Genomic DNA, 22,885 nt, shown 5'->3' on the forward strand with positions numbered 1-22,885 from the left:
TTAGGGTCAGGAAAAGATCATGGTGTGGGTTAAAATGAAAAAGAAAATGACAAACTCATAAGCCGTGAGCCTGCTCCGCCTCAAGCTGGTCGTGGCACACCATACGCCCGCCGCGAGCCGTTCAGCACCGCGGACAGTTGGACTAATGGGATGTCGAACCAATGGGCTGTCGAACCAATGACATGGACCCGAAATCTGTACCCACACAGCGTGCTGAATGATTTATTTTGCTGGCACAAAACTATTTTTAGTTGCAAATGCGAGTAAAATGCTCGCACGTAGAGCTTTGTGGAAAACAAATCACTGCCGACAAGTAAAAGTCATAAATAATAACTTTCACTACTCAAAGATACTCACGTCTGGAAAACAAACCACTACAGCAGCATATTGAGTGCCAGGTGGCCAGTGCGCGCCGTTAGGCCCTTTTCACACAGAGCGCGCAAAGCGCAGACCTCCGCCGACGAACCCATTCATTGTGTATGTGCTACCACCAGCGCGTGCCGTTATTGGACGCCGCATGGATACTCACAGAAAAGTGCCGCGAGAATAAAAAAAAAAGAAAAGAAATCAAGTCAGATTAAATATTCCTTCCGCAACAATTTTAAGCCCTTTGAGTAATGGATTTAAGACCATTCTGAGACATTTCTAATGAATTTAAGACATTTTCAGGCCTTACTTTTAGATACATGAATTTAAGACTTTTTAAGACTTTTCAAGGATCCGCGGATACCCTGAGTTAGGCCTTCCGAGGCATCATATGTCTGATGAGCATTCTTCCATAGTCTGAAACATACCTTGTACACTTTGGCGCAGTATTCAAAAGAGCGTGGGTTGTTGACGTCGTACACCAGGCAGACCACGTCACAGGCTAGATCCGCCTCTGACAGGAAGTCAAAATCTGGCATCACCTCATGGAGCTTGTATTGCACGAGACAAGGGACAGAGTGTGCAGATGGAGGGATTAACTGCAGAGTACTAATACTGATGAACAGTCAGTTGTAATGCACAGTAATCCAAAAATCAGATGATGAGTAAATGTTTTTTACCAGCAGGTACTTCTCCTGACCATAAACATAGGTCGTGCTGATGGCGTAGAAGGACTTGTGGTCTTCTCTGATCCGCCTCTGTTTCTGTGGTGGAAAATAAACATGGTCAAAAAACAAACATCAGTCAACAAGTTGCCCTGGCTTTTTTGCTCCAAATCTGAAAGCTGACTAAATCCAACGCAGTTTATCAAAGTGTCACATCGACAGTCTTTCCTCTGTTGTCTACTCTGACGTGGATCAAGTTTAATTTGTTGACTCTTTTGTTTGTTTTAGTTTGAGCTGCGCAAGCAAAAACAGGGGTTTTAAAAGTGACAAAAGGAGCCTTTTTGCACACATGTCCACCAGTGAATGCATAAGGTCTTTCCTTCAGACAATCAACTCATCTTCTTACACCTAAAAAGTTCAAAACCATTTCAGATTTCCACTGACCTGCAGGTTCTTGCCCAGGAAAGCTTGAAGAAAGCCGCTCTTCCCGCTGCCCCGGGCCCCCAAGACGTTGCAGCGGAAGACGCTGCGCTGGGTCTGTTTCTTCTGAAGATCGATGCGCTTGTTCCGTGTCACTGAAAGAACAAGTCATGTATATATTTACAAAGCAAGAACACAATGATCAGTGGCAACATGTGATAAAACCCATGTCTTTTATATTCAAGTGAACAAAAAGCAAAAAGTCAGTTTTAAGAGGCAGTAAACATGAGGGCTGCATGAAATGATATGTGATAGCATTGTTGAACACTATGACAATATTATTTGGAACACATAAACAGATATTAATGGGTATTAAGTTCTACCTTTCTGCTACTTTCAGTATACTGCTAAAATACAACAAATTACTTGTTGAATTAAAAAAAAATATGGCCTGTTTTCCAGGCTGTTAAAAGACACAGCATGTGTACGGCCCCTAATTTCCAGGGCTGGTACCTGCGGTTATTCCACAGGCTAATTAATAACATGTCAGGCAGGAAATCCAGAGTGTGGGATCATTTTGAGAAGGTGAAGGACGAACCCAAGGTGATATGTAAACTCATCTTTATTGGTCGACTACAAACATGACGTATCATCTGAAACATGGAAGTAGCTACATGCCCATTAGCCCACAGCGTCATTAACAGGCGGCTCGCTCAGTGTGTGACGTGCACTTGTAGATAAAATATAGGCCTATATTAATAAAGGTTCATCAGTACGGTTTTGTATTTCTCTGTAATGTAGCACAGTGTTAACAATGTTACTGATACTATTCTTTCTCACACCTTCAACTCAAACCATTGTGTTGCATTTAATATTCAAATTAATATCGTAAACATGCAGGAAACTAGTTGAGTAATGGCCCTAAATGACGACTATTGGTCAATTAGGAAAATCGGTGGCAGCCCTACTAGACATAGATCACAAAAACAGAGTTGAATGTAATTACAGGTTCTTACCTGTGATGGCAGCAGCTTGGGACTCCTGTTCATAGATGATAGAGTAGCCAAGGTAACCTAAGTACTCCAAACTACGCTGTACATCTAAATAAGTTGTTAACCTGCCACATAAAACACAAGTCGTGATGAGTCTGACAGTGTGAGAGATTTACACAAAGCATGACTTTCTAAAATGATCTGTGTATTCAACATGAGGATGTATGATCCTACAGTAGTGTGAATGTACTCAGGTAGTATAAAACTAACATAGGCATGAGTGTGCGTTTGTGTGTATTAATAGACGTGTTCCATACTCACGTCCACTGGGAGAGGTAGCCCTGGTATGTGATCCATCCCTGTTCGTTGGTACAGACCGTGTGGTTCACATCCGGACCCCAGGGCATGTAGGGAAACACTTTGAACAAGTCCTTCACCTCCTCTGGCGACAGTGCACAGTCTCTGTCCTGGATCAAGAGCACACAGTAAGACTCACAAATCTGGACATAATGCATAAAAACCCGCACAGAAAGACACAAGATTTTCCTAACTTTAGAAATATAAGCTATACTTGAATAATAATGACACAAAAAGGTAGTAAAACTGATTTTGAACCACTCACTTTGTCGTGTTTGTCAAAGACACTCTGGAGGAAGAGGTATGCGTTGTGGTTAAGCTCTGTGGTGCAGTCTGGGGGGATCTTTATCCTGCGATACAGGGACAGACAAAAACATTTAACAGAGAGCTCTGGACACACAATCACTGGCTGTGCTTCAAAAGTAACAAAGGATGAAACAATCTGCCTGAATCACTCCAAGTCAACCACAACAATTCAGTAGAAAAGAGGAAATGATCTGATATCTGTGAACTGTGATCAATGTGATATGAGATGTCAAAAGAGGAACAAGACATCAATGCGACTACAAATAATAACAAAAAGGGACTGTTATGTATATGCTATACTACTGGAATTATCAACGCAGTAGGACCTTCAAACAGAACACCAGGCTGATTTAGCAAGTTAAAAGTTCTGTTCAGACACCTTCCCCCTGTCATGTCTCCACGGACCCTGGCATAAATGCCACAAATAACCTTTGAGTCTGCACTTACATGGGGAACAGGTATTCCTGTGTGAGCTCCAGGTCATCGTCATATCCGAACCTCCTCAGCACAGTCCAGGTGGTCTCATGTCTGCCTCGCTGTATGAAGAGGGTGTGCAGGAACAAGAAGCCTGCAGTAAAGAGCCAGTAACAGGAGAATGGAAAAGGTCAGTGACTGTCATAAAGAAATGGAGGAGACAAGCAGAAAAGAGGGAGTATTGAGGGGACATGAAGAAGTAATGACGAGGAGGATGGAGCAAAGAGAAGGAATATGAAAACAAGGTAACAAGAGAGTGTCTGACCTTTGAGTGTGAGTCCGTTGTCCTTGACTCCATCGGTCATGTTCCTCCTGACAACATTCTTTACATCCTCTAAGGCCTGAGGCGCCAGCGGTGTATTGAAACACGTTCTCTATAGACACACAAAACACAGGTGCCATGAGAAAGCTGAAAGTTTCTTTAGGTTTTGGTTCATGTTTAAACTAAACCAGTCATTTTACTGGTGATGAAAACTTTTACAATCTTGATCAAATATAGTCTCGAAAATAATGTGGACAGTGAAACTATTAAAAGCATTACCTGAAAGAAGTTGAGCTCGTTGTCATTAAGGATGCCGTCGTTGTCCAGGTCAGACACTTTAAAGATTCTAGTTAAAGCCTTAATGCAGGAGGGCTTCAGCTGTAATGAAAAAGACACTTACTCATGTAGGTGGTTACATGTACTTACACAATGTAGACAGATTTAAATCAACAGTAAACACTGAGGCAAATAACTTTTATCTCCCAATAGGATTCCAACATCTAGACACAGGATTTCTGTTTCAATTGTGTAGCGTCAATTTGCGTCCACTAAGCGCTTGTTTCAGGGTCATGTTACAGACTTTTTTCACACCTTCTCCTACTCTAGCCCCTTTTACACTGACAGATTTTCCGCAAATGTTGGGCCGTTTTGCCGGCAAGCTGCGAGCGTTTAGACACACAGAGCCGGATTGGAGAGTTGATCCGAGGTGCCCAATTTTCCGCCTCGTATGGTAGTCATATTGGCGGAACCCTTTTAGTTTTAACCGAGGCGGCCTTTCACAACGGGAGGGGCTGTTGAAGACTTGTGGGAGGAGCTGTTGATGACGCTGCACGTGTGACCCACTGGTGGTGGATAAACGGGAAACAGCTGATAGCAGGAATTAGCGAGCAACTAGTAGCAAGAGGGAAACGCAAACCTGGCAGACACTGTAAAGATGAGCAACTGGGGAGACAAGGAATTGCGCGCCCTCCTTGTCCTCGCAAACGAAGAGGCCATTAACCTTCAGATGACGGGGACGGTGAAGAACGGGCCGACTTATGAGAGAATCGCCAAAGGACTGACCAGCCGCAGCTTCCCTCCCACGTCACTGTTTNAGATAAGTCAAAATGTCTGCTGTATCTGTTCGAGCTCACCTCCTTCTCCTCTGGGCAGTACAGGGGTCCTGTTGGGTGGAGAACAGCCTTCTGGGCGTAGTAGAACAACTCAGAGATGTTCTTCAGGTTTTTGGCAGAGCACTGAGGGAAAAGAGGGCACGTTTGTGTGAATGCTCTGAGCAACAGCAACAATGGAGGGAAATTATCAGGAATGGCTGAACTCATCTACACTGACTTATATTGTTCACAGGGTTCTTAATATTTTTAATTTCTATAACCTCTAATTTAACAACTTCCCAAATAATGTAATATGTTAAAACACAATTTAACAGTGTCAATAGAGGGTTAATAATACAGAATAGAGTTATTGTAGAATGCTGGCTGAAAGTAACTCAGTACATTTACTCAAGTGCAATACTTCTATACAATGCTGAGTTACTTGCACTTGAGTATTTTAATTTTGTGCTACTTTTTACCCCGACCACACCACATTTTAGCTGAGTATAAACGTAAGTAACATATATGTTGTCCCATACAGAAGTAGGTTTTTGTGGGAGTAAGTTTATTAGAGTGGGTAAGGTAAATCTAAGATAAGTGCAGGTTGAAAGATTTATAACATCAGATAAGCCTGCCTCATTTTGACAAAAACAAATTATAAGACAGATATGGACACAGAGGTGTCAGTAGAGAAACAGGACATACATCCAGTCCTGGACCTGCTCCAACACTGAGCCAGCAGTAAACATTGGCTCACAGCTTTCACATGGGCCCTACTCACACCAGCTGTGCAACTGTCCCCCAACTGTATGTGCCTTCTCTCACGTCCTCCTCATCTCCCTTATTTAACCTTGTAACTGATCCCAGGAGCACATGACTGAGCCGTCTCATGCCACGGAGGGAAATTTGAATTCAGCAGCAATGCAGACGGCAGACAGCTTCCTCCATGACAGCCAAGCCTCTCAACACACTCACAGTGTATCACTCAGCAGGCTGTGGCCTTGGAGCGCGGGGTTCAGTGATATAAATCTATTATTGACTCAGGCGGAGTGTAAGTGGAGTCGGGAGCTGGAGTGCAGCCTGAGAGCAGCTGGGGGCCGATGTGTCCTGCACAGAGCCAAACTCTCTCTGACAGTCGCTGCCAGTATTGGATTTCATTTTTCATTTGCCAATTCATCGCTCCCAGGTGCTCCATCAGTATTTTCTTTGACATTTTACTGAGTGGGACTTCCTAACAACCCTCAGTGGACCCAGAAGGTTTATGTGTGTATTGATCTCTTACCTCCACACAAGTCTCAATATCCTGGTATTGATTCATGATTGGCAGGATGGTCTCCATGCTGCTGTGTTCCACCAGGTCCGACTTGTTGCCCACAAGGATCAATGGCACCCTGAATAAAGCCATTCATTAGTACATTATATAGCTGCCACGATTAGTCAATGAGTTGTGACTCTGATTGTCAGCTTGCACGCAAAGCACCAGCTATCCGGCGTGACCCACAGTGAAAACAAACTCCTGTACACGAACACACATCTATCAAAGTGTCACGAACACACACCTGCTATCTTTGTCCGTTCTGTCATTGATGAGAGGAATCCAGTGGCTCGTCACCTAGACGTGTAAAGCACAACATCAGACACCGTAGCAGTGCAAACACTCATTACAAAGTCAAATGAATTTCTCAGATTAAGATGACGAGCACATGCAGCGTCCTGTTGCAAATTCTAAACATACTGCTGTTGTGTATTTGATTGACTGTGCTGACCACAGAGGGAAACGACGCTCACCTTTTCAATGGACTTCTTGTTGTTGACTGAATAAACTATGCAGATAACATTTGCCTGTAAAGACAAACAGCAATATTAGCTTGTGATGTAGATAGGAGATACATGGGGTACAAACTAGGGGTGAAATGGTACACAGAGGTCACAGTTTGGTTCAAACCTCGGTTTAGGGGTCATGGTCCAGTGCCAGTTTGGTACAGTGGGAAAAACAATGCATAAGGATACATTTCTCTTGGTTTATTCTGAACAGACAGTAGAGCAAGTGTCAAAGACAGACAACTTCCACCTGCTGCGGAGTGAGGTGGCACTTTGGACACTGCCAACCTTGGTAAACTGCTTTCATAATAAAAATAAGGATAATTTCAGAGGCTTCTGTATTACACTAAACGAACACTGAACAAACACCTTACCAAATGGCAACTGGTCACAACAGGCTATAAAACTAAGAAGCCTCTCTCATGCTACAAAATTGATAACACAAAATAACTATAATTATAAAAATAAAACTTGTGCATTTGGAGAAGTGTTTCAGTTAGGTTCACCTTGGCTATGGTTAAAAATTCAAAGCACCCATGTATTTATCATCCTGGTGATTGGCACACCTGGGTGATGCCATTAAACACGCTTGACCACGTTGGATGTGTTTCCATTTACATACCCTGCAACGGTGGAGCAATGCTTATACACTGTCCTCCTTAGGGCTGGGTTAAAATAATCGATTCATCCCATTCAAATCAATCTTCACCGGAATGACCCGATATCAATTCATAAAATCCCAGATTGAACTTTTAATATACGCTTTTTCCAACAGATGTGTGAAGCTTTAGCCCCGTTAATCTCGCTGGTAGTAAACAAGCCGCAGTGCTACGTTATGAAAGACTATAGTATTGAGATGCTCCAACATAACCGTCTCTTTTATCTGTAACTGTTAGCTTACTTTTTTACATTTGGGTGTAATTTATTGTCGTGCTACAGCGTCTCCTCCTGCCGTCTCTGTATCCTGACTTTATTCCTGTTGTGAATTTATTCTTTTTAAAGAATAATTCCTCGTAAATGTTACACTATTAATTCCTTGAGAATCTCTTTCACATACTAGCGAAAATTAGTACTGTAACTGAAAAACCTCCAGTCGAATCAATATCGGAATGAATCTAATCGAATCGGAAATTGAATCAAATCAGGAAATCAATGGCGATACCCAGCCCTAGTCTTCATCTTATACACAACTCTCTTTCCTTTGCTATTGTAGCTGACTGCGAACCATCAGGCAGGTCTTACGGCTCCTCTGTTATTTCCACTCGTCATCGTGGGACTGACTTGCACTTCAACCTGCTTGTTTTGCTAACGCCGTACAGTTGAAAGCATCCAGGCACGACTCAAGCTTATGAACTTAAGTTCCACATTACGAGCATCGGTCTACATATAATGTGTAGTCTACCTGTGGTTGAGTGAACCAAACTGTGACCCCGTACTGTGACGGCTTAATACAAATACTGTTTCAGTCCTAATAGAGACATTAAAAGATAAGATGAGACTGAGCGTTAAGTTAGACCAACCTTTGATATTTCTTGGTACAGCTGCTCATCTGACTGTTCTGCCTCTGAAAGATGTCAAAAAGCACATCAATACATTAGTTTACATGTTATCAAGCCCTACTGTTACCAAATCAATCTATTTCTATTAATATGGAGCAAGGATGACTGATGATGTTAATGTTGCAGACCGTGTGTGTGTAGTAGGGGGAGGGTTTACCTGAGTAGTCAACGATGTGTGTGGGCACCCTCTCCGGGGTGACATCAGCTGGGATGGTGATCTCTTCAGCTCGGAGAGGAACCTGGCAGACAGAGGACAACAATCAAAACGTATGACACACCAAGCCTCGGTAATGTGACATATGTCTTCATTTTGACACCACCAAATAACAGTGAGACAAATCTACAGTATTAACTGTCCAGCCTTTAAATATCTGAACCAGATAAGAGTGGAAACTTAAAGCTGCCAGGATGATTTTCACCACTCTATCATGTGATTTCCTGTAGATACATACCTCATCAGGAAACTCCTCACTGACCAGAGACATTATCAGTGATGTCTTCCCCACCTTGGCTGCATGAGCAAAGGGAAAACATTTGTTATTACACACATCTTTCACCGACAGTGGGTCATTAACATTCGACCTCTCCACCGTGCTTTATATTGAGCACTTTGGGTAATGTGTTAAGTGACAGGGCACAGATAAGAGCAGCTGAAGAGGGTTAAGAGCTGCAGCCAAGTGCAAACGAGCACTCAAGAAATTCCAGCACAGAACAAAGCCATAATACAAGGTTGAGAATATGGTCTGAATATAAGCCAATGATAGACAGACTGGTCGAAGATTTGCACTGATATTCAAGAATGACGTGTTCATATTTTAATAAGTGCACTATTTTAAGTATCCTCACAGTTACAGGGTTTCTGTTCCTGCATTGGGTAATGCAAAACTCTGATTATAAAAAGGGAAATATCATATTTGTGTGAATACCCAACATTTACTCCTTACCAGTAATGGGCCACCACATCATAAAACACATTACATTAACTAAATAGATCTGATATAAATACACAATATAATTTTAAACTATTTCTCATTTTATATGATTTTAAGTAGTATCTTTGGGGTTTGTCTGTTGGTTGAGCAAAATCAACTTGTGGCAGTCTTTTCTCACTATTTAATCAAACAAATGGTCTCAGTCAGATTAATCAATACTGAAAATAATCTTTAAATGCAGCCCTAGTTTGCAGTAAGTCTGGCTCCTCAGCGTCTTGACAGGCTATTTGTTATCTGTAACCCCACAAACTGCACCCTGCTGAACTTCACAGCACTGGAGTCGGCACGTAGCATTTTGGCTGCACCTCTCTCAGGAACAGTCAGTACCAACTCGCCTCATGTGGCAGTGTAGGCCGTCCTGCATAGCCATAACTGAAATATAAATAGTACTGACAACACGTTTGCTTTGAGGAGGACAAAGGGTCCAGGTGAAACACAGTTCAATGAGATTGGGATTTAATGCCTTTATGGCTTAATTCTACCTTCACTACAGGGTCCTGGGAAGTGTCAAGATCTTATAATAATTACAGAATATTCACCAATAAATCTGTTTAATATACAGTGCATCACTGATTTACAGGAAATTTATCAGCAACTATTTTAATAATCGAATAATCATTGAGGTTTTTATCAAACAAAAATGCCAAATGTTATCATCTTTCCACCTCTAAATTTTGAGGTTTTGTTGCTTTTCTTTGTTTAATGTGATAGCAGCATGATTATTTTGAGGAATTTGGACTGTTGGTTGGACAAAACAAGTGATTTGACGACATCACCTGGGCCCAGGTGTTTTTAAAAATGTAGTATGGATCAGAATGATCCACATTGGGAAATCTCATGTTTTACTATCCAGAATCAGCTAATCCATCATAGTTTTGTGCCACTTTTTGATCACCCCGATCCACATACAAGAGACACTTTTCAAGATGACTAACTCCAGATAACCAGTGCTCTAAATGGGACTAAAAAAAGTAGGCTACTGGCTATGTAAAGAACAAGTACAACAGCCACTGTGGGGTCACTTTTACGTGTTTTTAATTTGAAGAAGTAGAAAACAGCATGGGGAATCCATTTGTTAGAAAACAGTTTTGACCATGTCATTGTTATTAATATAAAGTAAGTTAAAGTAATAATTAAGTTATTTCTGTTTGATATTAACATATATTTAGGGATTATTTAAGACAACACAGTCCTTTATTTTACTAAAAAGCTCCATAGGGAGCCTAATGTCTACTCTATCTAGCTATGGTTAAACAAGTCAAGTGCAAATTATAAATAAATGTACATGAAGTTGACCAATTTTAAAGTTTTACTGCATTTTATTTTATTTTATTATTAAAAGGTCTGAACAACACCTGCTGAAGGTTTGATCAGTATCGAAACCAAAACTGGATTACATGATCTAGTCTGATTTCAGGACCTTTATTTTCTTTTCTTTCTTTTTCTTTAACAACCCATTCTTAAGATATGCTCAAATCCGATCGGGAGTTGATGCTTTGGGAAATTCTGATTGTAAGAAAAGAAAATGTGAGTTTTAACTAGGGCTGCAACGATTAATCGACTAATCGATGACTAATCGACTATTAAAATAATCGGTAACTATTTTAGTAATCGACTAATCGGTTTGAGTCATTTTTCATAGAAAAGTACTATAAAAGTACCCCAAAATACTCTTATTGCAGCTTCTTATGTTGAAATATTGGCAGCTTTACACACTCTCCCATGACGGTGAACTAAAACCCTTTGGTGTGAGTACGAAACAAGACATTAGATGACATAATTTTGAGGTTTGGGAGAAACAGACCGACATTTTTCAACATTTTAACACATTTTTCGATAAAACGATTAGTCGACTAATCGAAGAAATAATCGACAGATTAATCGACAATGAAAATAATCGTTAGTTGCAGCCCTAGTTTTAACCATTAAAAGGCCAAACAATTATTGAGAAAACTATCAACTGATGGAAACATAATCAAAATAATTACTAGTTTCAGCCCCAGTTTCAATTCACACTGCAGAATGAAATTAAGTTTGCCAGATGTGGCAGTGTAGGCCGTCCTGCATGACCATAACTGAAATATAAATAATACTGACAACACATTTACTTCGAGGAGGACAAAGAGACCAGGTGAAACACAGTTTAGTGAGATTGGGATTTATCATCTATGTGAGAAAATTTTTCACAATTTTCTGAAAATTCAAAGGCGGCACAATTATTGAGAAAACTATCGACAGATGAAAACATAATTAAAATAATTAGTTTCACCAGTCTCCTGTTTTTGTTTGCCAATTTTATATAATTTTTTGTCATAAGTTAACTCTATGATGTCTTCTACACCAAGACATCACAAATTTGAGTTTTAGCAGTCTAGCTTCTGGATTTAGGAGAGTGGCTTATGTATACTAATATTTTTGGACTATCTTAGACCATTGAAATAACATGTATGAATTTATAAAATGGGTGTAGTTCCCCCTAAATTTTTTTTTTTATTAAGCTTTAACACCTAGGAAAACTGTTATGTTATGCACTATTTAGTCTAGAGTTAGTAGCAGCCTTGTCCTTAAATTATGTCAGTATATGAGAATTTATGTAATTAGAGTCAAGACATGGCAGTAACTGGAAACATTGGTGATATAACTATGTTGTACCACGAGATACTTTACTGGTTTTTAGCATCACACTCAAACTAAACTCAGAATATTTATGCTAATCATAGACTTTGAAAAACTTGATTCTTATACACTATGTAATAAACCAGTGTAACCCCCTCACTGCACATACAGTCACACAGCTTGGTACATTGTTAGATCCACTGTGTGCATCTGTTAGCTGTAGCCTCTAGCTCCCTCATTAGCATGTTAGCTAACACAGCATTCACTCGGCTGGGGATTAAAGACACCCACTACTTACGTTCCCCCACAAGCAGTATCCTCACGTCCTTCCTCATGTTTTCACTCGCTTCCCTCTGCAGAAAGGACAGACTTTATTGTCTCATGGAGTCCTTTTGGATGCCGTCCTCCTCCGGCAGTTTACCTAACGTCAGGCCTGCGCACTGAGGTCCTGCCGCTGTCAAACTCTCGGCGCCTTTGTAGGACAAAACGGACGGACAGTTTTCGGAGCTCCTCGGTGTTTCCCACGCGCTTCTATTCAACTCGTGACTAATCAGCTCGTGAGCGAGAGCAATTTAAAGAGTAGTTTGAGGCACATGTCGCTGTTATTTAATGTTAATCACACTCTTTTAGGCGGTTGCATAGCATTTCGCAGTGGGTGTTTCATGGGCATGCCCGACCTCCAGCACCCGGCAACTACAGCAAGGCATACAGGACAAACTTCATATGGAATTTGAAAACGCGTTGTGCTGCTATCTGGTGGCAAAGACAGGAACTGCATGTCATGGCTCCTCCCCAGTAAATGATTATTTTCGATCTCTTCACTGTAGAAATCATCACAATATGTAACAATAAGACAAAAACAAAAAAACATTTAGGCTTCATAATTTTTTTATCACAATCACACATACTTTGTAGGCTGTTTTTAACAAATTCAGTCTTTTCTTCTTGACACATTTGGCCATTGTTCTTTTAACTCTGGTTGTTTTATCTGCGTACTTCTTTAATGCAGGACAAGGCTGTTTAGCAGAGAGTGAAGGCCCTGTGAATTTAACTTGTTTTCAGGTCTTCACCTTACCTTTATTTTGGGAGCTTTTTAAAAGTCTATATTTTAAATAATAACCTAAACTTTAAATAGAATAATTTATTTCGGGTTTTTTTACAGAAATAAATGAAATGCTGAGATATTGGCCAACTGTATTTCTTTTTTTTCTTCTTTTTTTAAAGTTTTCTTACACCCCTTAAAATCAAGATGGCCCTGCAAGCTCCCCTGAAGCTTTGACGACCCCTAGTGGGGGTATAGATAGATAGATAGATAGATAGATAGATAGATAGATAGATAGATAGATAGATCGATAGATCGATCGATAGATAGATAGATAGATATGCCTACTTCATGTGTAATCAATGACTTAAACCACACACAAATGTTTCTTCAAAAAAAAAAGGTCATTTATTTTTCTGGCAATGATGTCATGAAACATGTTCACCACCACATTTTCAATTATATGCCCCTTCATTAGGAAATTTAAGATAACAAACATCATAAGATAGCATGATGATGCAGTGACTGTAAACCAATCCTCTGTTACAACAGAACAGTGCTGATCATGTGAGGGGGTGTGTGTTTGGTCATGAGTGGGTTTGGCATAATGATTCAGTATAGAGTCTGAGAGTGAGCATCAGATCCAGTGTCAGTTAAAGTGAGTGGATGGAGGTCTTTAATCCACCCTGTGGCAGAGAGCACAGCCAGCGTCAGGGTTCAAGATGCTTCACCACAACATTAAGACAAGAGTCAGCCCGAGGAGCAACATGGTGAACAGTCAGTACTGATACAGTGCAGGTCACTGTTCATCTGTTGTGTTGCAATAGTTCAGTAACTTGTGTTTTCAAACGCTGCAGTTTTCACACCATCGTCCTGTTGACAATCTTCTCTGTAGTTCATTTTTTATACTTGATGTTGGCTTCAGCTGGAAAAAGAGAGTATTAGAGTGGGGTCATTCAGATGCATGATGGTTGACTATGACAGCTTCCTGTGGTGCTGTGTACAGGTTTGTGCAAGCATGAACACATGAGTGCAGATACACAGCCAGTACTGGTTTTGCAGAAAAAAACCTGGAGCAGGTAACCCAATAACCTTTCTTTTTTGGGGGCGGGGGGTCTGCTTGTTGTATGGCTCTATGGATGGCAATATATGTCTGGTGGCTGGTCCCTCTGCTCCTTCAGTACAGACTGAAATACCTCAGCAATTAGTGGATTGATTGCCATAAAATTCTGTGCAGTCATTTGTGATCCCCAGAGGATGAATCCAACTGACTTTAGTGTTTTTAGTGATTTTCCTGGCTCGTTTTACCATTAGCTAACATTTTTGGTACTTATTGAAACCTCTTAACAGCTATTGGATTGAATCACAGAGGTTTGAAGAAGAATTGTTTCAATCTGTTGTTATTTTTATCCATTACACACATGTCAGAAATACACGCATATGCACAAACAGGACCTGTATTAGGATAGACATTAATGGAGAGATGTCAGGCAGGTGCCCCGTGCAGTAGGGGGTTTGATACCTTGTTCAAGGACAGATCAGAGATGCCCAGTTAATGGTTGCTTTGATTTTTCTTTTTGTTAAACATGGCTGCCTATGACTATGACAAGACTTCATTTGTTCATTGGAGAGATTCTCGACTCCAGCCTATCCTTCAAAAAACAACTCAACAAAGTTATGCATACAGCCAAAACACAGTCTAATTTCAGGTACATATCAAACTAACAACTGTAGCAGCAAAACTTTATTCGAATGCAAGGATCATTCCCCATTTCACACACTGTGTGACAAGCTGCACTCAGGCAAAAGGTACAACACTAAAGCCCATTTACATGCAGGATCTCACTGCAAAATTCTTAATAAACATGACATCCTCAGTTGGGAAAATGTAATGAAATACACTGACATCTGCCTGATGTTTAAAATATTAATTACCAAGGCTCCTCCACCACTCAGCACTTTTTATTAAACAGAAAAACTCAAACAGCAGATCCACAAGGTCTGCACTGAGAGGGGACTGTGTCCAGCTCCTTCAGCCAATCATGCTTCTCTGTCTAAACTATGAAACGATCTCCCATCTGAGATATGAAACTGTAACATCTATTACACATTCAAACAAAGACTCAAGACCTGGTTTTTGGAAAATATGAACATTTCTAATTAACACAGTACACTGATCACTAAGACACTGTTGTTGTTTCTTGCTAAACTGCTGCTAACTTGCTTTATGTCCTTGCCCGTCGCCAGACAGCGAACTCTGCTGCTTAATGCTGTCTTCATGTCTTTATGCTGTGTTTGTCCTGTGAATTTGATCCTTTTGTTGGTTTCAAAACATCTCGGATAATTTTAATTAATGGGCAAAGTCCTTATACATAAAATAAATTAAAATGAAATGAAAAAAGCAAAGTTTTTTCACTAATTCAACATAACAGGGGGAGACTAATTGATGTACAAATGATCATTTGAGGAGTGAAGTATTCCTTTAATGTTACTTTCCCAGAAAGTCTCCATGCCTCTACAAGTAGCTGTTCTATATTGTCGTGGAGTGTGACGTGGCTAACGTGACATGTATGAACACAAAGAGATGTAATGTAAAAACTAGGAGGTTTTATAGATTGAGAATATCTCCCCTTGGCTAATAACATTATGTCTTATTTTACTGGACAGACCCCAAAATGCATCAACTTTAAGCTTTCACCTGACAGAAACGTATTTACATGTGTGTGCACCGTACACTGTTGACATGTTGGCAGTATTTTCTAGCTTTGCTTACCCGCATAATCCTGCGGAGACATGGGCCTGGACAGGACGTGTCTGAGGGCGTTCAGCCACTCCTTCTGCTCCCTCTCCTGCTCGCACATGAAGACGAACTGTCGCTCGGGCGTCTCCACCATGACGCCACACTTCCACTTGTTTCCCCGAGCATGCTTTGGGACGTACTCCTTCACAGAGTAACCTTTGCTCTCTGTGCCGATGAAAATGACCCCTAACTCCTCTGCGTCCTGTGTTCGTATTAATGATAACACACACACGCGTGCAAACATATTGGTGATTAAAGTGCTGGATAAACATCATGACAATAAAGCACAGGAGTGGGTTAGAATGAGAAGTCCTCACCAGCTGGCCTTTGAAGTAGAATAACTTCCTGTTTTGAGCGTCCAGGATAAACCACCTCTTTTTGAACGGCTCTGTTTGCTGTTAAACAAACAAAGCAAAAAGAAAAACCATGTTCAATGTTTCACGCAAAAAATTGCAGTATGAATTTGAACATTTTCTGCCCAAGCTCCATTTTCCATTTTGTGTGTGTGTGTGTGCGTGTGTTTGACTGTGTAGGAGGAACTGAAACATTCAAATGTGCTACTACTGTCATAAATAACTCTAACTATGCTGGTGAAGACCTTGAGTGTGTTTCTTAATGCATGCTTAAGTCAAAGCAGCAGTTGAGTGCCGACAAAATCAATGTGTGTATCTGTATATGTTTAACTTTTCCCTCTTTAACAACTCACCAATGGCCCCGTCTTTTCCATGTATCCTTCTTTGAGGTAGTTTCTTGTTATCTTTGGTATCAGCTGACAAACAGGCATAAAGGTACATGTGTTAATATTTAAAATCTAAAAGCAAAAAGAGGCAAGTGTCTGCTGAAAGTGAAAGGTCACTGCATTGGCTGGGAATTACCTGCTAATTTTCTTAAAGTATTTAGAGCAGTGGTTCCCAACTGGTCCAGCCACGGGGTCCAGATTTCTCCTTTGTCATTAGTTTAAGGTCCACACAGTTTAATATATTCATCGTTATACTTAAGTTTGGCCATGTGTCAAGTTAGTTTGCTGTCTCTGTAAAGTAGCTGTTGGTTAGTCACACAGTCTACAGCAGAAAATGGTGCTTCAAAATAAAAGCTCTGTGCTGGAAATTCACTGGACTCTGTTTTGTACAAGCTTGACACGTTTGCAAGTCACTTGTCACCATTCAGAATGGGCCCACGACCCACTTTTGGACTGCGATCCACCAGTTGGGAACCACTGATTTACAGCGCATTTTAAAGTGCATCATTATCTGGGAAACATTTTGTCATTTCTCAAGAGGGTTTGATGCTTACTTCTTCATCGCTTCCAGTCGGGTACGCTGTCTTCAGGTAAGCATAGCGAGCAGCACGAATGGCGTTGTACCATGTGACTATTTCCTAGAGCAGAAGAAGAGACCCTGAGCTTCTCCACAGCCCTTACTGTATGACAATCAGCATAAGATTCGCTGGTTACTGTTATTTATACTTTGGGTGATCATGCAGTCCCACCTCAGGACTCTCGTGATAAACGTAGAGGTTCCTCGTGTGATCGTCCTCTTGGTAGGTAATCTGCAGCCCGTTAGGATGGCCAATCTTCTCTGGTTGAAAGGTGGCGTTTAGGTCCTTGATGGCGATTACAGCTTTAGGGCCTTTGGACTCCTGGATGACAAACATACAGATGTGCAAATGTGGGTGGTTCAGTTCACCACTTTGTTTTAGACTGAAATAACAAAAATATTACACTGATTGCCATAAAATTTGGTGCACACATTCATGTCCCCCAGAGGATGAATTGTAATAACTTTGGTGACCCCGTGACACTTCCTCTAGTGCCCTCATCAGGTGAAAATTTAAGTTTGTCCAATAATTTAGTATATGACTGAATACTTGCAAAACTAATGACATTCCCATCAACTCTAAATTTAGTGCGGATTAGCAAATGTTAGCATGCTAGTACGCAAAACTAAGATTGTGAACATGATAAACTATATAGGCTTCATGGTGTATGAGTATCACCATGCTAGCACTGTCATTGTGAGCATGTTTGCATGCTAATATTAGCATTTAGCTTTGAGCACCACTGTGCCTCACAGTGAGTTAAAGGGACAGTTCAGCCCAATATCAGAAATACATATTTTCCTCTTACCTGTAGTGCTTTTTATCAGTCTAGATTATTTTGGTGTGAGTTGCCGGGTGTTGGAGATATCGGCCGTAGAGATGTCTGCCTTCTCTCCAGTATAATGGAACTAGATGGCACTCGGTTTGTGGTGCTCAAAGCTCCAGAAAAACTACATTTGAAAAATCTCTCTTTCCAGAAATCATGACCCAGTTATTCAAGATAATCCACAGACCTTGTTGTTAACATTTTCAGGTATGAACTGCTTTCTCGCTACTAAACTACACCCACCAACTGTATCCCCACACAGCAGAAGCGTACATCTACTGCTAGCTCATCTAGCACCATTGAGCGAGCTGATATTACAGCTCAGCTGAGGAGGACGCCATTAATGATTACATCTTGTGCTGTCACGAGCACGAGCCTCTCGTCCATGAGTAGATGCACACTTCCTTCTATGTTGTGATAGGAATGGTGGGTGTAGTTCAGTAGAAACACAATAGTTCCCACATGAAACTGCTCACAACAAGGTCTGTGGATTATCTTAGGTTACAGGGTCATGATTTCTGGAAAGAGACATTGCTGTTGAGTTTTTCACATGTATTTATTTGACACTTTGAGCACCACAAGCTGAGTGCCATCTAGTTTTATTACATTAGAGGGAAGGCAGAAATCCCAGTGGCCGATATCTCCAACTTTTAGACACTCACATCAAATCAGTCTGATAAATAGCACTACAGGTAAGAGGAAAAATATGTTGTTTTCATTTTGAGGTGAACAGTCCCTTTAAGCAGGAAAGAGATCCAATTAAATCAATGGGGTACAAATACTTTTACATTACACACATAAGAAATTTTAATATTAACTCCACATCTTGCAATATTAAAGACTTTAAATGGGTTAATGTACATTGTGCAGTGCAGTTCAAATTGTGTCAAAGCTGCAGGGAACTCACATTTTCCTTGTTGTAGTAACTCAGTGTGAATTCTCTCTCTGACAGAACAAACTTCCTCTTCAGAAACTGTGTGTTCTCTTTCCCTTTCTTCCACAGCATCCCTTCATAGAAACCTGTTACCAACATAAACAAACAAATAAAATTAAAAAAAACCCCGCAGAGTCACAGGTGATTCAATAAACACAGGTCTTACTCATAATGAAAAAGTCCTGGTTACGTAACCTTTTTCAAAGAGGGACAATCTTTCAACTTTCACTTCCTGGCTGTTTTGTTGTGCAAAGAACGGGTTTTTCTGGCACAGTTTTACGTGCGTATGAGGAACCACATTAGTTTAACACCAACAGACAGACACAGATTTATGTTCTACGGTAGATGGGTGTGTTAGACAACAGTGAGAACATCACCTGTGGTGTATGAAATTGGTGGATACTTGGTTTCTCCTGTGAATTCCATCCTTTCATATTTAGCCCGAATCCACTGCTCCCGTAAGACACTGTGGTCAACCAGGAAAAAATATTCTTAGACAGGAAGTTCTACAGAAACAAGCCAACATAAGCTGCAATATCACTACAGGAACATGATTTATAAAGCTTTGATCTAGCAGCAGAATCGTGTGCATATTTCACTTCTACAGTCGGTAGTTGCACTTCTCTCTATTAACTGTAGCATTGCCCTGTCAGCACTTGGCACACACAACCACACATTCCACCACAAAGACAGATTTCTGAAAGATGTGATCATCCTGGACATTTAGCCTACTTACACACAGTCATTTTCCCGGGGCTGATAGTAGTATGGTGGAACAGCTTTCTCATACAGATCACGGGCGCTGGCATTGCCACTGGATTTCATAAACTGCCCAAGTCCCAAAAAGACACACATAAGGATTACACACTGAACACAGCCAATTTGGACTATCACCTGAAGAATTTATATGTTATCATAGCAATAATAACGGAAATAAGGACACTACCTCCACCAGTTCATCCTCCCAGAAGTCCAGCTTTATGGATTTGACCCGGCTGGACAGGCTGCGATGGACACCGGAGCAGATCAGACACACAAACACACCCAGCTTGTAGGATGCCCACTCTGGATCTGAGGTGTGCAGAAGAAGTGGGATTCAAAAACAGCACACTCAGGGCCAGGTTGTCCTGCTGCCTGGGGCCCAACTAATCCCCTGTTCCTCCCACTCTGTGTGGGAGGAAAAAAAATGAACAACTTGGCGACCAGACTAGGCCTCTAATTGAGACAGGCTTTTATTCGTCAAAATGTGTAGCCACGCCGGGCTAGTAAAAGGGACTGGGCTTTTACTTTAGACTAGGCTTTTAATTGAAGTTTAATGGTAATTTAGGAATATGCACCATGAGAGTACAGTATCACCTTAAAACTATATTTTGACGCAGGGAGCTTCATGATGAGGTAATAAAGCAAAACTTACCTTTACTCTTTTAACATACTAGTTGATATCATGGACTAGAGTCTGTGGTGGAAAACGTACTCAGATGTTTTACTTCAGTAAAAGTAGCAATACCACAGTGTAGAAATACTCTGTTACAAGTTAAAGTCCCACATTCAAAATTTTACTGAAGTAAAAGTACAAATGTATCAGTAGGCTATCAAATGTACTTAAAGCACCAAAAGTACAAGTACTCAATATGCAGAATGGCCCATTTCAAAATGAAGTATATAACAATATTTTAAAAATAATAACTAAAGATGCATTTATGAGTTTATCGCTTTAATGTTGCAGCTGGTCAAGGCTAATTCGAATTGTTAATATAATGTTGAAATCTTAACCTATAGTAGCCTAATCGTAATTTATTATATTACTTATATTTTGGGTCAATAATCTCAATCTCAACGTAACCAGTAACTAAAGCCAGTGGTGAAAGAAATATTCAAGTGTTTTACTAAAGCAAATGTAGCACTACAGCAAAACCACTTTTCCTGCATCCTAAAAGTCCTGCATTCAAAATCATACTAAAGTAAAAGTACAAAAGTATTGCCATTGAAAGTGCTTATTATGAGTTATTATTACTATTGATGCATTTATGTGTACATCACTTGTAGGCTGCTTAGCTACATTCAACCACTACTTAGAGTGCATATTTCCATAGGCCTACAGAATTATGGTAAATCAGACTACCACAGCAGTGAAGTGGGCCTTTGCCCTCTCTCTGGTTGGTAATCCTGCCTTGATGGCTCCCACAAAATGACAATCACATTCATCTCAGACTGATCAGCTTTATAAATGCCAACAATAACAAACTCTTAAAACTGCAACCCTTAAAGGGATAGTTCACAAGTTTTTTGAACTGGCGTTGTATGGACTGTTTATCCATAGACAGTGTACTACAAACAGCAGATGTTAGTCGGCATGGCTTTAGTTTGGAAAATCAGGCTGGAGTCCACCATGGAAGCAAAGCAATCTATTGCTGTGGAGGGGCCAGCGACATAACGAATTTTAGCCACCTAAGTATACCCTCTTGCTGTGAGACAACAATTCTAATCACTGCACCAGTTCTCTTTAAATCCAGACTCCATTTAGTAAAACAGTATTTTAACAGTCTTGAGCACAGGAGCTGCTGATCTACTGCTGCCTCAGTAAGTCATTTTATTTGTCTTATTGTGTAACTTGGGCAGTTAAAAGGGTTAGTTCAGACAATAACACAAACTAATAATAATAATAGTAATAACTTTATTTGTAGAGCACTTTGAGAAACTACAAAACAAAAGTGATACTAACATATACACTTAGCACATATATTCTTGTAAGCACGCATACACATGCACCTGGCTGCATACATATACTCCCATACATACAATAAGTCTATTAACTGTCAGGAAAGGCCAATCTGTAAAATTAAGTTTTCAGACAGATATGAACAGAGTCAGCCGATCTGATGTTCAGGAGGCTGTTCCAAAGCCAAGGAGCAAGAACTGAAAAGGCTCAATCACCGCCTGTCTTGAACCTGGACTCTGGAACAGTTAGAAGAGCCAGATTAGCAGACCTGAGGGGCCTGGTGGGTGGTGCGGTGTGAGAAGCTCAGTTATTTACCAGAGCTAACTGATCAAAGCAGTGGTAGACTAGCAGCTCCTGTGCTCAGAGAACTAAGACGACTGCTTTTGTCACTGGGGTCTGGTGGTTTTGACGAGAGCACAGCTGGGGAACTGAAGCTGCTAACGGCTCTCCTGTTGGAAAGGGCTGTCTGAGGAAAGATAAGCAGTGAAAATACTCACAAACTTAAAAATATTGACTTTTTTTAGGTGTCTTTGACCCTATTCACAGCTTTACATTGCTTTGCTTTGGTGTCAGACTCCAGCCTACTTCTCCAAACTGGGGTGTGCCTACATCTACTGTTTATGGCCTAATAAATTTACTATTGGTAAGAACCCTGTACAAGCCCACTTCAAACAATCCGGACTACCCCTTTAAATGTCAAAAAATCGAATCAATTCAAGAGGGGAAGTGAGATCTCATTATCTTTATCTATGTAGGAGAGTTTCTGATTAAATATACAGTATTTAAAATAAGCTGACAGATAAACAGAGCCTGTGAATGCAGCTCTACCACATAACATCACCAGTAAACAGAGTTTGGCACTCACCAGGCGCGCCGCAGTCCGCGCACCGGTTGTTGACCGGCTGCTTCAGCAGTTCCAGTAACATCTTCTTGTTTCGCTCATGGTTGGCCATTTCAGTACAAAGTCACGGTCTCCTCTCAAACGATAATGAATCCCGCTGTCTAAACCAAACATGGTCGCATAGCTTCACACGTGGCGAAATGCAGCTTTCAAAACGTCCACTTGCAACAGATGAGTTTTGGATGTTACAACAACTCCGGACTGTGGTGCGCGTCCTGCTGCACTGACGGAAACAATGAGCAGTGGGTTGTCCTTTATAGTGTGTGTATGTGCACAGCGCCCTCCAAAACACAAACGCTGATTGGGCAGTCATTCATGCCTTTGCGATCAAACACTCCTGAAACCGGTCTGCCCACTGTGCGCTGAAAGAATTTACAAGCCTCAGTCTCCCAAAGCAAACATTTCTGGTTGAGCCAGCCCCCCCC

The 22,885-nt window shown here is 40.8% G+C and overlaps 2 protein-coding genes across 5 annotated transcripts in view; both read right to left on the reverse strand.

Moving 5' to 3' along the window:
• The window catches only part of rhot1a (ras homolog family member T1a), a 25,217-nt gene extending 12,607 nt beyond the window's left edge, over positions 1-12,610 (reverse strand). For all 4 annotated transcript variants that reach the window (XR_007571561.1, XM_050068782.1, XM_050068783.1 and 1 more), the window contains exons 1-17: positions 12,220-12,610; positions 8,766-8,824; positions 8,471-8,552; positions 8,275-8,318; positions 6,722-6,775; positions 6,493-6,545; positions 6,216-6,324; positions 4,976-5,077; positions 4,122-4,220; positions 3,846-3,954; positions 3,554-3,674; positions 3,066-3,150; positions 2,765-2,910; positions 2,468-2,568; positions 1,476-1,606; positions 1,047-1,130; positions 795-917 (exon numbers count right to left, since the gene is read on the reverse strand). Coding sequence is in view for 3 of the 4 variants with exons in the window: in XM_050068782.1 (XP_049924739.1) it covers positions 795-917; positions 1,047-1,130; positions 1,476-1,606; positions 2,468-2,568; positions 2,765-2,910; positions 3,066-3,150; positions 3,554-3,674; positions 3,846-3,954; positions 4,122-4,220; positions 4,976-5,077; positions 6,216-6,324; positions 6,493-6,545; positions 6,722-6,775; positions 8,275-8,318; positions 8,471-8,552; positions 8,766-8,824; positions 12,220-12,256 (1,539 nt within the window). In the remaining variant the exon portion in view is untranslated. The remainder of the gene's footprint in view (positions 1-794; positions 918-1,046; positions 1,131-1,475; positions 1,607-2,467; positions 2,569-2,764; positions 2,911-3,065; positions 3,151-3,553; positions 3,675-3,845; positions 3,955-4,121; positions 4,221-4,975; positions 5,078-6,215; positions 6,325-6,492; positions 6,546-6,721; positions 6,776-8,274; positions 8,319-8,470; positions 8,553-8,765; positions 8,825-12,219) is intronic.
• Positions 12,611-13,348: 738 nt separating this feature from the next.
• Positions 13,349-22,708, reverse strand: adap2 (ArfGAP with dual PH domains 2). Its single transcript, XM_050069926.1, has 11 exons — positions 22,425-22,708; positions 19,787-19,911; positions 19,577-19,668; positions 19,218-19,306; positions 18,814-18,926; positions 17,252-17,401; positions 17,057-17,140; positions 16,470-16,532; positions 16,081-16,158; positions 15,737-15,965; positions 13,349-13,888 (listed from the first exon to the last, which is right to left on the reverse strand). The coding sequence occupies exons 1-11, from the start codon at positions 22,510-22,512 to the stop codon at positions 13,860-13,862; spliced, it is 1,140 nt and encodes a 379-aa protein (XP_049925883.1). The 5' UTR covers positions 22,513-22,708; the 3' UTR covers positions 13,349-13,859.
• Positions 22,709-22,885: the final 177 nt, after the last annotated feature.

Source organism: Epinephelus moara, chromosome 18 (genome assembly GCF_006386435.1).
Source record: "Epinephelus moara isolate mb chromosome 18, YSFRI_EMoa_1.0, whole genome shotgun sequence".
Taxonomy (NCBI): domain Eukaryota; kingdom Metazoa; phylum Chordata; class Actinopteri; order Perciformes; family Serranidae; genus Epinephelus; species Epinephelus moara.